General features: G+C 38.9%; 1 protein-coding gene across 1 annotated transcript in view; it reads left to right on the forward strand.

Annotated features, from left to right (window-relative positions):
* Positions 1–17,671, forward strand: part of LOC127432077 (zinc finger homeobox protein 4-like) — an 86,889-nt gene that overhangs the window by 59,276 nt on the left and 9,942 nt on the right. Inside the window, exons 5-8 of the mRNA XM_051682869.1 lie at positions 5,904–6,020; positions 16,296–16,429; positions 17,000–17,200; positions 17,429–17,549. Of these exons, the coding sequence (XP_051538829.1) occupies positions 5,904–6,020; positions 16,296–16,429; positions 17,000–17,200; positions 17,429–17,549 (573 nt within the window). The remainder of the gene's footprint in view (positions 1–5,903; positions 6,021–16,295; positions 16,430–16,999; positions 17,201–17,428; positions 17,550–17,671) is intronic.

Consider the following 17,671-nt stretch of genomic DNA (forward strand, 5'->3'; position numbering starts at 1 on the left):
GTCTAGTTTTGATCAAACCACATCTATTGTTATGGGGTCTACCAACCACTAAATGACCTCCACTGTTTTGATTAATCATAGCAATGTGTTAATGGAAATTATTATATAGTCTTTTTCATTCAACATTTTTTCCCCTTTTTCGTTTCTTCCTTTCTCCATTCTCTCTTCTCAAAGTATGGTGCAGCTTTGTATATATATCTAAAGAATTTGCATGTATGCCAGACCACAATTTCAGTTGTCTCGTCATGATTGCGGTCAGGTTTGGCCGAGGCCTTCTTGGTTTTCCAGAGTACACCTGCATAGGGGTGACAGATAGGTCTTATTTGTCTGATATAGTTGAGCAAGAAAATAGATCTAGAGCTGGTTACTTCATTAGGTTCTCTCATTGATTGAACCTCCTGCTGAAGTGATGCTGCTGCCTCCTCTGATAACTGCTGGTAATAGAACAAAATGAATTCTTATCACAGAGATTGGAAAGGCCATTAACCCTGGCCCCCAGTGCTTTTCAAACGTCACAGACAGGAAGCCGTGTGGTGTGCAGGAGAGAAAAAAACCCCACTATGCTCCATCTGAGCCGAGGTCATGTTGGCGGCCGTGTGTGAAATTTCCAGCACTTTTGGCTCCCGTGTAGATGAAACGGCTACCCCGGGCAGATGTTTATAATCATGTGTTGAATTAATTTTGGATGGAGAATAATAAAAAAGGAGGGTTGTGGGGAAAAGAGAAGGGGAGAGGGAGAAAGAGGGAAGAAGATGGAGATATGAGGAAAGGGGGAGAACAAAACAAGCAGGAATCTGTTTATAGTGTATTCATTTCAAATACTAAAGTAAGCCTGGCAGTGGTTTCTCCTCATGCCCTAATATTCTCTGGATGCCGCAGGTGATCCGAATGGCATGGACGCAAAAAGGATTTTTTTGTGTACGATGCGGGTGTTTGGGATTTGTCTGCAGAAACCTTTGCAGATGCATTCTTTAAAAGATTTAAAGCTAGTTATTTGAAACCATTAATATCCCTCATGCGGGTGGGTGCAGATACAGAAGTCTGCAAAAACTAAGTGGTACAATTTCTGTTGGTGCAGCAAAAGGAAAAGCTTTAATCTTCATCATGTTTATTTATTTGATGAAGGTGATTAATGGTCATGAGTGCATTATACATCCTGAGTACATCACGAAGGAGATGGAAGCATAAGAATACAACAAAGCAAACTGACAACAACAAAGAAGATTTTCTCGAGTGCTGCTGATATATACATTTTCTCCGTTTTCCTGAAGTAGGTAGAAATGTACTTGCCTTAGTAAAAAGCCATCAGATGTGACGATATTAAATAACGAGATAAATTGAACCTACTTGTGGTTGCAGAGAAAAATGTAATATGCTTTTACTACAAAGTAAAATCCTTTTGTCCTGATCTGAAAGGAATAAAGAAGTATTTGGTCAAAAAAAAAAAAAAAAAGTACATAAAAATATGTGCTGCATTAGTAGCAAACAATTGCCAAAGGACTGTCATTATCCATGGTATGAGACTGTCCTTAATGTTTTTCTAGGTGGGCTGTTTACAATTAAATTAAAAATTAATATTAAAAAATGCCAAAAATTTTCTCTCTCTCTCTCTCTCTCTCTCTCTCTCTCTCTCTCTCTCTATCTCTCTCTCTCTCTCTCTCTTTAAAAAAAAAAGTACATAAAAATATGTGCTGCATTAGTAGCAAACAATTGCCAAAGGACTGTCATTATCCATGGTATGAGACTGTCCTTAATGTTTTTTCTAGGTGGGCTGTTTACAATTAAATTAAAAATTAATATTAAAAAATGCCAAATATTTCTCTCTCTCTCTCTCTCTTTCAAAAAAAAAAAAAAGGCTTTATTCTTGGAATCAGGATTTGAAAATATTAGAAAACATTTTTTTTTCACCTATAAACCTTTATTCTTAGAACACTGTGTTTTAGGCTAATACGCAAGATACTTGGACATTCACAGCAATCCCTGTAGCATTTGAATATGTCTGAATGTGCATAATAGCTTTCCTCTGTCTTAGCTCTTCTCCCAGCAGCAGCGGCATGAAGGGAAACGGGCCCACTCTCTGCATGGATGTTTAGTATTTTAGACATGGTACATTAACGGCATCTGGTTAAGATCTAAATGCTTGTTAAATACACTGAAATTTGGAAAAAGAGGGAGCAGGAGAGGGGAGGAAAAAGGTTTGGGTAGGGGGACGGTGGATCAACAAGTCAGTAAAGCTTATTATCCTGAAAGTATTACAACTGGCCCTTAACAAAGTAGTACAGGGTTTCGAGTTTCAAAGATTCCTTTAAAATGGAGCAGCCCAAATGAAAACCATGGGAGTAAAGAATGTGACATCATGAAAACCTCAGAGCCAACCTGTGGTGTGTGGGGAAATTAGTGTTCCTTACACCTCAACAAGAGGAGACAGTCCAGAAATTATAATAACAACCAGATTGCATTTTTGCAAACGCTGAGATCAGAAGAAATTTAAGAAATAACAATCATAAAAATAACAATCAAACTTATAATTATGTATGTTTTCATTTCTTTTTTAATAACCCTGCCATAATAGGTCATAGCTTAGCTTCCTTAACAAGATTCTTTGTTATTTCTTGTTGAGAAGCATAAATAAACAGTAAGTCTATAGTGGAGGTGGGGGACACATTCTAATGAGCACAATCATTTTTGGTGTATCCATGGCTGTGTGTGGTGGGTGTCTCTTTTACTAGCCAAATAATGACTAGACTGAGGTGTTATAGTACCCGAGAGGAGAGAAAGGGATAGCTTGCCCTCCACCACCGTCATTACACTCTCTATATCAGACAGGCCTGGTGCCTTAATGAAAAGAAAGTGTGTGCCATCACATTCATACATGTCCACAAACAATACTCCTAACAGAGCAGCTCAAGATTGGGTAATTTGTTGTAGTTATGGTAGTTGTGTTTGGGATCTGTGTGCATTTTGATGAGGCCAAAACACACCATTGCTATAATTGTGACGCCTCCTTGACCCTGATCTTTCCACATCAGAGCAGGTCTCACGGGACTCTCAGACTGGTGAACAGAGAGCTGTCGGAGATAGGTGGTTGATGTGTTTGCGGGTTTGCTTGAAAGTAATGGCAAGGGCAGTAAAAGTTGTCTGTGCTCTGCTGTTTGCGATTAAGTTTGATGGGCAGAGAGTCTGCAGACCCCCCCCACCACTCCTCCGTCCCAAATGCTGCTGACACGCTGCCTCTGTAAAGCATTCAGATTACTCAAACTGTTGCCAGGGTCAGGCGCAGGGCAGACACTGCTATGATGTATAGGAAAGCATGTCTGGGAGTTTCTCTCGTGCTTGAAATGCATACCAGAGAAACTGCTGAACACTCTACTAAAAGACAAGGGAGAGAGAAGAACAGTGGAAGGAAAGAGAAAAAAAAAGCAGTCTGATGAGACCCAGATGACAGCAACCCATCCTTTTTCCCCTTATTCCTTCTGTTACTACCTTCATAATTCGCCCTTTTCTTTTTCATGACACTCCATGTTTTATTAATGCATTCCACGATCGCCTTAAAAATGTGATGCCCCCTCGAGGTAGAGACACTCGCTAGCACTTTGACACTTCATTTCCCAGCTAGGGGGACTGGGCCAGTAAATCTAGGCAACTGAAAAGAGCGCCTCAAGCTGAGGACGAATGTTAGAGAAGAGGGGTGTGGGGATGAAGGGGGAGTAGCCACACACTTGCCCCGTACCCTTAGGGTGTGACATTGTGCTATGGTGTTTGTGTATGTATGTGTGTGTGTCTCCTTTATTAACCGGCCTGAAATCTGGTCATGATCACAGACTTCCAGCTGGTACCGCACCCTCCCCATCCAGAGTCACACGTATTCTCATCTGCCTACAGAAGCTAAGAACTCTCTCTCTCTCTCTCTCTCTCTCTCTCTCTTTCTCTCTCTCTGACACTGGCTTAAGCTCAAACTCAACCTCCGTTCAGAACCCCTTTGCCCCCAAACACCCTTTCCTTTCCCCCACATACACCACTCACCCTTTCTCACCCACAGCCCTGCCTGGACTGCCTCTCTGACTCATATGACAGAAGGGAGGTGAGGCACAGAGAGCAGGAGACATATTGTTGTGATCCTGGAGTATATGAATGTGGTTAGTTTTAAGCAATGTCCTGAAATGTGACATGCTGTAATATGAAACTATTTTAAACAACATTTTTCTAGTTCTGTAATTATTATACATGCAGTTTTTATAACCCCATATTAATTGGTAAACTACATGGATTATTTGTGCTTTTAAAAATTCATTTGTCACTGTGCAGGACTATTTAAAATGAACAAGTCAATGCAAAAAGGTAATTAAAATGGTGAGATAGACAGATAGATAGATAGATCTATATCTATAGATATCTATAGGTATAGATATAGATCTGTCTATCTATCTATCTGTCTATATTTCCGAATAACCATAAAAAATGTATTGTGTACACACACATACATATGGACACATATACAGAGACAGTGTCTTTGTTGCAGGACATATTAGAGCACACCGTCACTGCATGTATGCCAAAATAAAAAAAATTGCAGCCGGCTGCCAGCAGTGACAGGAGATATTTCATCCTGTTGTCAGAATAGTATTAATAAAACATCAGGACTAGAGTGCAGCACAATTTTTTCCTTTCAATCACTCCCAGAATCTGCCATGAAAATTTCATGCTGTATATAATTTCTACTTAATGTATTGCACTTAAAACATCGGTGACAGTGCTGTGTGGGGAGTTTTAAAGGGTTAATTATATCATATATCTGCAGAGTCGGGGACCCTTTGCTTACCAAACAATGACTTGAGTGATTGTATGCAAATGTGCTGGTGACCTTTTCGCCTCCCCATGGTCAATTTATATGGTTATTAAGGTTTTATAAAAATGGATGTGTGCAGCACTTTGAATGCCTTTTTCCTGTGTCTTGTTGCCCTAATTTATTTCATTTCTCGCAGGGTCTTCCAAAATATGTTTATTTCTTTTCCTCACTCTCTCTTTCGCTCACCCTCCATCTCTCTTTCTTCCCCCTGTTGTGTGCTGTGTGATGGAAGCTGCATAGGGTGGAGGGGGAGAGACAGGAGTGGTTATCTGGCATTACTCAGCCTGCTTAAAATTCATTAAAATGTGACATCAGCGTAGTGAGAGACAAATGCTCTCTGGATGAAAGGGAACAGTAGGCCTTTCAGGGATTAGAGACACACGGCCTCGACCTATCACCTAACAGCATAAACAGATTAATCCACTGGCATTGCTGCAAAGATACACAGAATTATTAAACAAGGGGGGACGGTGGGGGTGGTTGAGCCTACAGAAACATTTCTATGTAATCTGCCCAGCACTGACAATCTGGAGAGGTGTGTGATGTGGACTCCAGAATACAATTCATATTTCAGAATGCCCTATGGTTAATACAGCCAGACAGACCCCCTTACACCAATCAGAAACCCATAGTCATGTGATATATTGTTTGTTTGTAAACATGCACACCATTTTTAGTTGTTTTACTTGGTTAAAGCTGAAGTGTGTAATTTTTGAAATATTAAAATACCTTTTCCTATCCAGTCTTAATGTACAGAAACAATTGTAAATCATTCGTAGGTTGGTTTCCAAAACATCGTGGCGCTTTCAAAACATTGCTCGGTTTGTTTGAGCGCCCTACCAGTCCAAAACCGCAATATTTCCTTAACCAATGGCATGAGTTTGGGGCGGTGTGTTTTAACATTTGGTGTTGTTAGAGGCACATCAATTACACACTTCACCTTTAAAGTGTTGAGGTGCTGGTCATTTGTGGCATGGGTTGGGTTCAGAGACAATTCAAATGGAGTCGCTGTAACCTCTAGTGGGTAATCGAGTGCCCTTCCTATGTTCAATTGTAGAAGAACCAGGTGAAGAGAGCGAAGAATCCCCACGAGCCTCCTCACTGGCCACGGCCGAGGACAAAGACTCAAGCAAGAGGGACGCCATAGAGAGCAAGACGACAGAGAAGGACACCAGTAAGACCTTTAATTTTGGTCTTTTTTCCTGGTACCCTGCCTTCTACTTCTCTTAGTCACTGGCCCTCTCAGTAACACACAGATATACACTGCTCCTACCTGCTTTGCTGCTATGCACACCCTCAGATCTCTTCCATCGCCAATGGTAGGGCTTTTCCTGCTAATAATGGCTGCATGTGTGGGTTGCATGTGAATGCTATCAGTTGCCTCCCAATGACCCATTTTAATCATAGCCATCTGATGGCAGAGATGTGGATAAGGCAAAGAATATTCTGCAGTGACCAGTGAGATTATTTTTTAATCAAATCAGTTTGCATGCTTGTAATTTTTAAGCGCCTTTCATTAATCTTTGCTGTTCTTGTGATTCCTCTGATGACATATTAATTTTCTGTAAGCATAGGATTTGATCGCACTCTTATACTACCTCTTTTTTTGTCTTTTCACCCTTGTAACCCTTAAAGGGATAGTTCAACCAAAAATTTTAATTCTATCATCATTCACTCACAGTCTTTCTTCCATGGAGCAAAACAAAAAAGGCCTCATATCCCTTTTGTGTTTCCCCTAGAAAAATGGAAAGTAAGACAGGTTTGGAACAACATGAGGGTGGGTAAAAAATGACAGAATTAGCATGTTTGAGTGAACTATCCCTTTAAAGTTTCTTTCCTTTGCTCTAGTGTGATTTAAGCAACACACCACCTCAGTGCTCATTGTCCTCAGTGGAGAATAACTGCAAATCTGCATGCATACACATGTGACTGGTAACACATTATCAAGGGCAACAGTCCTTACAAAATAGCATTATGTTGAGATCAGGAAACAGACCCTTGAGTTAGTATCTGGGCATCACTACCTAAGGCCCTGTTATATTTGATTTGCCAAATAAGAATTCATATTTGCTTTTTTATGTATGAGATGGAAATATATGGTTGAAATGAATATTACATTAGACGACTTTTCATGCACACCATACCTAGCTACATAATGTTGGGTTCAATGGAGCAGAGGAAATGCTGAAACAGGACAGAGCCTATTAGTTTAGCCAGTCGTTCATCTTTTATCCATATAGTCGTGGCAGGCTTGTCTGAGGCAGCTCATACTCAATGCATTTACATGGCCTATTACATGCAGCATCATTTAACGCTGTGGTCAGGGTGCAGATCTCACTTCTTAAACCTTAATGCGAATATTAATGTTAACTTTTGCAATGGGATAATTTTATTTTCTTGTTTGTAAGGCTGCAACATTTAAAGGGATAGTTCACCCAAAATTGAATATTCTGTTGTCATTTACTCATCCTCAAGTTTTTCCAAACCTGTATGACTTACTTTCTTCCGTGGAACACAAAAGGAGGCAGGGATGAAAAAAGATGCAATGAAAGTGAATGGTGACTGAGACTAACACATGACCTAACATCTCCTTTTGTGTTCCACGGAAGAAAAAAGGCATACGAGTTTGGAACAACAGGAATATGAGTAAGAAGATGGATGAGCTATACCATTAAACTGAGATTATATCCATCCCCAAATGGCTGTTGTTTTGTAATCCATTACTTTGAGGTGATGAAACAGTCAAAAGGTATAGCAAATGGATTTTAGGGGTTGCTCTGTTGAACCCATATGTTAAATGTTTTTTATTATTATTATTTTCATCTAAAACCTAAATCCTTAATATGGGTTGGAATAGAAAACACCAGTCTCCTGCACATTAAAGATTATGCATGACGATATTATAATATTCAGCAGTTCATCTTCACAGGCAAGATCTTTCAAAACAGCTCATTTTACCCTTCATCCTCATTTACTTTTTCATTTTAATCAAGTGTCACTGTGGATTAATTATAATCCAAATGGCATTTTCCATGCAAATGTCCTAATCTGGATAAAGTCCAGATTACTTTGTGCTCTGTTTAGATGTTACATGGAAGCATGTCAGTGTGTTGGCTTTAGGGTAAAGAGATAATTCCGAAAACACTCGCAAAGATGAAAATTAGCTGTCATTATTGCTAAGAACATTGTCTGCATACCTGCCATAAATTAGCAAGGAAAATAGTCATTGTTCACAATGCCCAATTTTCAAATAAGTTTAAAATAATGCAACTGAATTAAATAAAATGCAAGGCAGATCAAATTCTGCATATTTAAAGTTAGCATTTGCATTTGAAAAATTATTTGCATGTTTCCAGCTCTGAAATGAGCATTTATTCAATTGCTGTCTTTCTAGATATTAGATTAAAATAAATTAAAAGTATTTGCATATTTCATTGAAAGCCTAGAGCCATGAATTCTGACTTAATTCAGAGAGTCCTGTAGGATTTGCCAAATATGACATCCATCGGTTTACGCCTCGTCTGATGTGCGATGGCAAAGCTGATGGACTCGGATGCATTTTGTAAGAGCAGGGAGAAAACAGGGCTCCACTGTGCAAGATGAGAATTCACAGTATGGTATTCAAATGTTATCTGTTGAACTGTAGGTCACACTAATGCGTAACCTTAACCTCGTGTCCTTGTAAATCACTAAAGTGTTCCAGGGTCCTGCTCTATTTATTGCCCTGTCACCTCGGCCAGACTGGCTGGACTGAAGACCAGTAAATTGAATTGAAATTTATGACGCCTTTATCAAGCAAGTTCTGTGTAATTGTGATTTGCAGGCTAAAGAAATGTTGAAATAAAATAGCTTGTCGTATAAGAACACATTAATGTTTTACAGAGTAGTATCTTGCAGTTTTTTCAAACAGAAACCATCAGCTACCACTGTTTTTATTCATGTAAAATTTTGGTTGTGTTAGATGACGCTTCAAGACATGAAATGGAGAAAAGCAAGCGTTGAAAATGAACAGGACTCAAAATGGCCTCTCTCTGTGCGAGGAAGATCAGATAGATCACATTAGTGACATATCTGTTGTTTTTCCTTTGGAGAAACAGTTTGCTTGAGCTTTCAAAGGTGTTTCAAGAAGCCTTGTATAGGTTGCATGATTTAAAAATCCCATTTACAGTTGTAAATAAAGATGGGTGGCCAGTCTGCAGCTCTGGTCCCTGTAATGCAAACAGCATTACTGTCATAAATCACCATTTGATTTATATTATCAAGCAATGTCCTGCTTCTCAAAGACATTTGTCATTTGGATGGGAAAGGGGGGCTGTGGTGTCACAATTATTTTCTCTATTGCTTCATTGCACTGTGTGTGTGTGTGTGTGTGTGTGTGTGTGTGTGTGTCTGAAGACAAAGAAAAAGGGCAGTCTCATTTAGTGTGAGGTTCAGACTATACAAAGAGCATAGCCATTGGGTCCTCACACAATTCTTCAGGCAGATAAATACTTTTGTATGCAGGTATTATCAAATTTTATAATAAATATATATACTAAAACCATCATTAGAAGATTTGGAAAATGGAGCATGTGTTTGGAGATAATAAACTATGCAAAGGCTCTTCTCACAATTTATATTAATTTTCTATGACAGTGGTGTGTCCATCTATAATGCACTATAAATCTTTATTAAAACAGTGTGTTGATTAGGAAAATAATTCATAAAGATGGGACCTCATGTAGTGCAGATTAGCCCCCAGATTATACATTTACTTTCAATATGATCGCAATCAATGGAAGGGCCTCATTGCATTGTGAAATGTATTTGCACCCAGTTGTCGCCTTCTCACCCGGGAAATTATTTAGTTGCAGATTGACTGGAAGATGGTGAAAATTGAAAGTTAAAATTAGAAATCCTTGTAATAAACAGATGGGGGAGAAAAAAAGGTCAGATGATGCGGCAATGAGATTGGGGAGCCTCGCAGGTTTTCTGTTTGTCATGAAATACATGTGACATTCCCCCCAACGCAGCAGGGAAATCAAGGCCAGGAGAGAAAAAAAGATTATCTAGATATTTGAGACTGCAGACCATACTCTGATGTTCTTGGAAATTTGTATTGTGCCCTTGTGGTCCCCCCCAGGCTAATATGCCAGGCTAATATGTCAGGCTCCTGAGAGGTAAAACCACAATAAAATAAGCTGAATACCTTGTAATGCAAAGAATTAAAATGCATGCAACAGATATTGAAATATATTTTAAACAAATAAAGAGCAGACTAATATACCGTTTATTTCAACATCTTTTTTTCACAATATATTTTCAATGCCTGCTTTGCTTCATAAGCTTTGATTCATATGAGTAATACACACATTAATCTTAGAGTGACCAGATTAGAGCGAAGAACATCAAGCGCAGTTTCTTTGTGCAATGCATATGCAGCGGGTGGATAAATTGCATTGACTGAGGAGGCTGGGACACTGTCTGTATCTGAGGATACAAGGGTAATGAAAGATTTATCACTCTGTGCAGCATACTCTAAATACAACTGGGGGCTGATTTGCTGAATTGAGTTCAGCTGAAATGGAAATAACATGGCAACCCCCTCTAATACAGAGTGTGAGGCATAGATATTCAGGGGGATGCTGGAGAAGGTGATTTTGCTGTCTATACTCCCAAATGAACAGCATAATGGTACTGTGACCTGACATTGCAATAACAATGAATTTGAACCTCTATTTATTTGCAAATATCTTCATACCAGAAATTGCTGTGTGATTATAGATTTTTCTTGGGTCCTCTAGTATTCATGATTAAAATCAGTACATGCATTTTATGTGTATTGCATTTCAATTTTAAGTTTACTTTGATTCATGCTATTATTTTGAGAATTTTTGAAAGAATTTGTTAAGTATAATCTTTTGCTAAATAAACTTTTCACAACACGCAAGTCCCCCCATTAACCCTTTGTCAGATCTGCATTCTTTTTTCTTTTTTTTTTCTTTTTTTTTATGAACATATTTTATTGATTCCAAGACAGACAAAAATCAACTTAACCACAAAATTATGCATTAGGAATCAACTTATAACCCTGCAAAATCTTAAATTGCATCAGATGGATCCTTGCATCTCTAGATGCAGACCTGATGCTTTTTAGGGTCCTAGCCCACTCTCCCTCCTCCAATATCAAGTTTAAATCTTTCTCCCATAATCTCTTGAGAGAAGACAAAGCTCCATCCCCCAGACTCTGAATTAACAGGGAGTAATACACAGAAGCTTCATGACCTTTCCCATAAGCAGTAATCACCATTTCCAAAGTATTTGCCGCTTTAGGGGGGTGTACACCACTCCCAAAAACAGTACAGAGCAGGTGGCACAGCTGTAAAAACCTAAAGAACTGGGATCTAGGAATCTTAAAATGTTGAACCAAATTATCAAAAGATCTCAGTACTCCACTCTCATATAGGTCACCGAGTGTAGTAACCCCCCTCCCAATCCACTCTGACCAACTGAAAGGGGACTTATTCATATGTAATTTAGGGTTCAGCCATATGCTTGAGGCAACATTTAAATAAATGTCCGAATTAAACACTCTGGACACTTTAGTCCAAACCACGTACAAATGTGAATTAACTTCTCCGGGTAGTTTGATCGAAAGGCTTTGCCATGGCGAAATAGGGGCAAGAACTTCTTGTTCAATGAGAAACCAGGGAGGGGCTCTCTCAGGTGGAAGCGATCAATGAGCCAAATGTCTGAGCCTGAATACATAATAATAATAAAACAAAATCTTGGGTAGGCCTAACCCACCTTTGTCAATCGGCCTATGTAACTTATTGAAATTTAACCTGGCACGCTTACCATTCCAAATGAAGGACTTTGCTATGCTATCAAATTACTTGAAATAAGATAGGGGGACATCTATAGGGAGAGATTGTAACAGGTAGTTGAATTTTGAAATACAATTAATTTTAATTACATTAACCTTCCCAATCATCAATAAGTATAATGAAGCCCATCTGTCTACATCATTCGAAAACCTTTTTATTAAGGGATCAAAATTGACTCTGAATAAATCAGACAAATTTGCTGGGAATAAAATTCCCAAATACTTAATGCCCTGTTTGGGCCACTGGAAGGCGCCTAGCTGGAAGGCCGTTAATGGACAGTACGCAGTCAAAGCCAAAGCTTCGGATTTAGACCAACTGACTTTGTATCCTGAGAAAAGGAATTAATAATTCTGTGGAGGCAAGGCATAGATCTAGTGGGGTCGGAGACGAATAATAAAATATCATCTGCGTAAAGCAGAAGCTTATGCGCCACACCTCCCGCAATAACCCCTGCAAGACAGAACAATAATGGGGAAAGAGGGCAACCCTGACGAGTGCCCCTATTCAGAGTAAAATAATTTTAAATGAATCCATTTGTTTGTACCGCTGCTACAGGGTGTTAATAAAGTAACTTAATCCAAACAATAAATGTACTCCCGAACCCATACATTTCCAAAATCTTAAAAAGATAATCCCATTCTACCATATCAAATGCCTTTTCGGCGTCAAGTGAGATGGCAGCGACCGGAGACTGATCATTCGCTACTGACCACATGATATTGATGAGAAGCCTGATGTTATCAGAAGAGCTGCGGCCCCGAATAAACCCTACCTGATCTATATGTATAAGAGATGTCATAACCTTACTTAATCGGTTAGCCAAAATTTTGACAAAATTTTTATGTCTAGTTGGATCAGGGAGATTGGACGGTAACTTTTACACTCACTTGGATCTTTGTCCTTTTTAAGAGTCAGACTGATCCAGGCTTGTGTCATTGTTGGAGGAAGCTTTCCATTCTTCAATGATTCCATATAAACTTCTAACAAAAGTGGAGCCAGTTCTGTAGCATAGGATCTAAAAAATTCTGCGGCAAAACCATCTGGCCCCGGAGCATTGCCAGTAGGTAGGGACTTAATTACCACATCAAGCTCCTCCAAGGTTATCTCAGAATCAAGAGCATTTTTTTGCTCAGTCTTCAATTTAGGAAGATCTAATGGTTCCACAAAGTTTCTAATATCTTCATCAGTAGATGAAGACATGGAACTATAAAGATCAAGATAGAATTCTTTAAAGGCATTATTAATATCAATTAATAAAAAAATTTCACCACCAGCAGATTTCACTGAGGGAATGGTAGAAAAAAACTCTCTCTGCTTTATATATCTAGCCAAAAGCTTCCCTGCTTTGTCCCCCAACTCAAAGTATGACTGTCTTGCCCTGAATAACCAAAACTCCACTTTCTGTGACAAAATAGTATTATATCTATATTTCAATCGGGTCAATTCTCTGAGGCCATCAGATGACATACGGCGCTTCAGCTCTGCCTCTGCACTTTTAATATTTCCTTCCAACTCCACGAGTTCTCGTACTTTGGATTTTTTGATGAATGAGGCATACTGTATGATCCGACCCCTAAGAACTGCCTTAAGTGCCTCCCAAGCCATGCACACAGAGGATACTGAGGACCAGTTGGTCTCCATATAAACACTGATTTCAGTCTTCAACATTTGTTGAAAATCAGGATTTTGCAAAAGGTATACATTAAGGCACCAACTATATGATTTATTTTTCTCTATATGTGGCAACACTTTAAATTCACCATGGCATGATCCGAGACTAAAATGTTTCCAATTGAGCAATCAACAACAGATGAAATGAGGGATTTGGATATCAAAAAAAAAAAATCTATTCAAAAATAAATCTTATGAACTGATGAAAAAAATGTATAGTCTCTACCAGATGGGTTCAAAAGTCTCCAAATATCTGTAAGACCAAGATTTTTACACATCCTGTGAAGTGTCAATGTTGCTCTAGGGGGCTTGCACACATTTGCTTCATTATGATCAAGGACTGAGTCCATCAAAAGATTAAAGTCTCCTCCCAAAATTATATCATGAGGGGTGCCAGTGGCTTGCAACATCCCTTCAAGGTCTATAAAAATGCCCTGATCATCAGCGTTAGGTGTGTAAATATTAGCCAAAATCAGACTTTGCCCCTGAATTTCTGCTAAAACAAAAATGACTCTTCCTAATTTATCATTAAACTGTTTGAGAAATTTGAATTGTAAATGTTTATTTACCAATATAATGACTCCTTTCTATAATGACCCTTGCTCTTACTTGAGCCAACACTAAAGAAAACATGTCCACCCCATATCTTCCCAAATTTTTCAGCTTCCTGCGGGGAAATATGCATTTCTTAAAGAAAGACTATATCATATTTCTTACGTTTAAGAAAATAAATAACCTTCCTTCTTTTTATGGGGTGCCCCAACCCATTCACATTCCACGTGGAGAGAGATAGTACACTCATATTAACATTTGACATTTTGATGTAATAGAAAAAATTAATTGTGTGCCAAAAACAAAATTATGAAGACCACATTTCAACATTAATGCAACAGTAAAACCCCAAACTTCCCCCCGAACAAAACAAACAGAAAAAAGAAAAATGTGCGCATTAACCCCGTGCATGACAGCGCCAACCGGCGTCAATCCCTTTAAACTCAAAGAGTCCATGTACGCCTACGAGAGCCCCCGCGACAACTTTGCCATCGTATTGCTCAATTTTGCCTCACAAATTTGTAAGGCAAAATTAAATAACATCAAATATTTTGTAAAACAAACCCCAGCCAATAGGCAGAATAAACACAAAGAACGTGTAGACTCATTCACAGAACTGTCTCGAAGGTGTGTTCCTTCACAAAACAAATTCCAGCCGATATAAAGCCGTTCAGTTTCCTCGGTCAGACAAACTAATCTTCACTGAGCCAGCTGATGAGTGCAGCAGATAACATAATCATTCCAATGTCCAACGAAAATACTCCACAAATCATACTCCAGCCAACAGGAGGCATAAGCACAAGGAACTGACAGATTCATACATAACTGTCCCGAAGTAATGTTATTTAACAAAACAAGCTCCAACCGCTAGGTGGAACCAGCACAAAAGGAAACGAAACATGCATCCCGGTTCCTCGGATGGTCAAGAGTCAATTCACTTGGAGGCCGCATAAAAATATATCCCATGATTTACACAGTCTGCCAACTTTATAAAAGACATCCTTTGTGTGGGCATGTAGATATTTTGCGGTCATCCGTTCTTTGTAAAAGTGATCTTCTGTCAATGCAAAAGTTTCTTTAAGGAAAAGTGTTAATCCACAAAACAAAACAAACTCCAACCACTCGGCGGAGCCAACACAAAGGGAAACAAAAATGGCGCCCAGCTTCCTCCGAAAGCCAGAGTATGTACATTGAGTCAATCCACTCAAAAGAAAAACACCCAGTGGTTACTCACCCATTGTTTCAATAAAAGACATTGCCTGATTGGGACATGTAAATACTTTGCTGCCGTCCTTGGTGTTTATTCTCAGTCCGGCTGGAAACATCAGAGCAAAAGTGATCTTCCGCTGATGTAAGAGTTTCTTGCATTCCCTAAACCGATTGCATTTCTCTCTTGTCAAGTTCGCAAAGTCTGGGAACAAGAAAATATTGTAATTCTTCCAAGAAAGCTTTCCTTTGCTCCTCGCCTGGCGCAAAACGAGATCTTTATCGTATGATCTAAAACATTTGGCCAGAATCGATCGGGGCCTTCCTCCCTCAGCAGATCTGTGAGCTGGGACTCTGTGAGCTCGCTGGATTTCCAGTTTGTGGCCTGTTATGTCAAGCAGACTCGGGAAAAGCTCCTCTAGGAATTTCACCATATCTCTGCCCTCCTCATGCTCAGGAATTCCAACAATTCGAATGTTATTCCTGCGGCTTCTATTCTCAAGATCTTCAAACTTTTCAAGAACACATTCCAAATCAGCTTTGGTCGTGGGCGGATTAGCGGCTAATTCCCTCTCTGATTACTCCAAAAAATCGATTCGTTTTTCAACATCTGTCACTCTTGTGACTAGCTCAGGGAATTTTTTTTCCATTGCCGTAATCGATCGCCGTATTACAGCGAGATCCTCCAAGTCCGCAAGTACCTTCGTCAACATCACCGACATGTTGGACAGTTGACGCTGGATTCCTTCTCCCGCCGCGCCATCCAAATCGAGTCCCGGTCCACAGGCCTGTCTGGGCTTTCATCTTGAACCCGTAAGTGTATTTTAATGTCTCCAGAGCCCAAGGATTTTGACTTCTTTGCCATGTTTACCTCAAACAGTGAATGTGTAACTGGGTGTATCGAATTTCACTGGATTATATCATGAAAATAATTTTAAAAAATGAGCAAAGTGTTCAGAGCTGTGTTTCACACGTCTGCCCTTCGCATGGCATCACCGTACTCGAGCAGATCTGCATTCTTAACAATAAACTCATGTTACCCAAATGTGGCTTCTTATTAAAGTGAGGGCCATTTTACCTCTGTCAGGAGGTTTTCAGCATCAAGAGTCCAGAATAAGCTTGTGACAGAAGATATCCTATTTGTTTATTCACAGGAATTAATACACTGGCTAAGGAAACCCTGGGGACTGCTACAGCAGGGAAGAGATCACTTCAGCAGGAGAAAGAAAATGACACTCCACCCAAGAGGCCTAAATCTGCTGAAGAGAAGACACTGTCCAATGAGCAGGTTAGTTACTTTGATCTGTTTACAAAAATAGGACTTAATAATGAGACTTCTTTGTGTATAAATTAAAAATCTGCTTTAGGTTTTTAAAAAAAATTTTTATTATTATTATTATTTTAAATGTAAGTATACCAATTATAATGATATATTAAATTATATTTATATCCTGAGTGGGAGAGGGCTTTCTAAATAATTTCTGAAAGGGTTACATTAAGACAGGTAATGAGAGGTTTAATTTAAAAGTGCTCTTGTAATACTTGTAATGAGGACTAGGCATAGTCTGAAATGATTCATGTTAACATCAGTTGTAATCTTCTTATTAGAAATTCCAGCCATTCATGTTTTTTTTTTTTTTTTTCATTTTTCTTTATTAAGTTACTTAAAATGAAGACTTCAGTGAATTAGAACAAAATTAGGTTTGATTAACATTTTGGAGTCCTTCTTGTTTTGTTTAGAATTTTGTTGATTTCCCTGAGGGATCATCTTGTAATTTACAGTGCAATCTCTCATATGTAGTGGTTCAGAGCAGTCCTATAAAATATGGTAATATTGTAATAAACTGTGTTCTTTCAGGTGCAGCAGTGCCCGTACTGTAACTACAGTAACAAGGATGCAAACCGTTTACAGCTGCACATTATGTCTCAGCATTCCATGCAGCCTGTCATCAGCTGCCCTCTGTGTCAGGATGTCCTCAGCAACAAGATTCATTTGCAGCTGCATCTCACTCACCTCCACAGTGTGGCTCCAGACTGTGTGGAGAAGTTGCTTATGACAGTATGTGCAGCATACATGTACCATAACAAAATTGGAGATAAAAACAATATTCTTGAAAAATATATTTTGAAAGGACCTGCATCTGTACATGATTTCAAGCTGGATTTCAAGCTTAGCATTTTGAATAAATCTATTATTTTATTAATTGTTTATGTGTTTATACTTATTTTTTTTCTCTCTTAGGTTTGTTTTAATCTGTTATGGAACTGATATAACATTGTTTCATAGGTTGCAGGACCAGATGTTGCAGTGCCCAATAATTCCTTGCTACCTGTATCATTACAAGACAAAGTCCCATCTTTGATGGATTCTTCAGCTGTTATCCCAGATGGATCTGGAAAACACATGGGTAAGCACATTATGCAGCCACAATGTCACCTGAAATGTATGAACCGCATTACAGAGAATTTATCAGAAAAGGCATAACAAAAATCTTTTATAATGAAAATTCTTTAGAAGAATTCTGAACTC

The sequence above is a fragment of the Myxocyprinus asiaticus genome, chromosome 41 (genome assembly GCF_019703515.2).
Source record: "Myxocyprinus asiaticus isolate MX2 ecotype Aquarium Trade chromosome 41, UBuf_Myxa_2, whole genome shotgun sequence".
Classification (NCBI taxonomy): Eukaryota; Metazoa; Chordata; class Actinopteri; order Cypriniformes; family Catostomidae; genus Myxocyprinus; species Myxocyprinus asiaticus.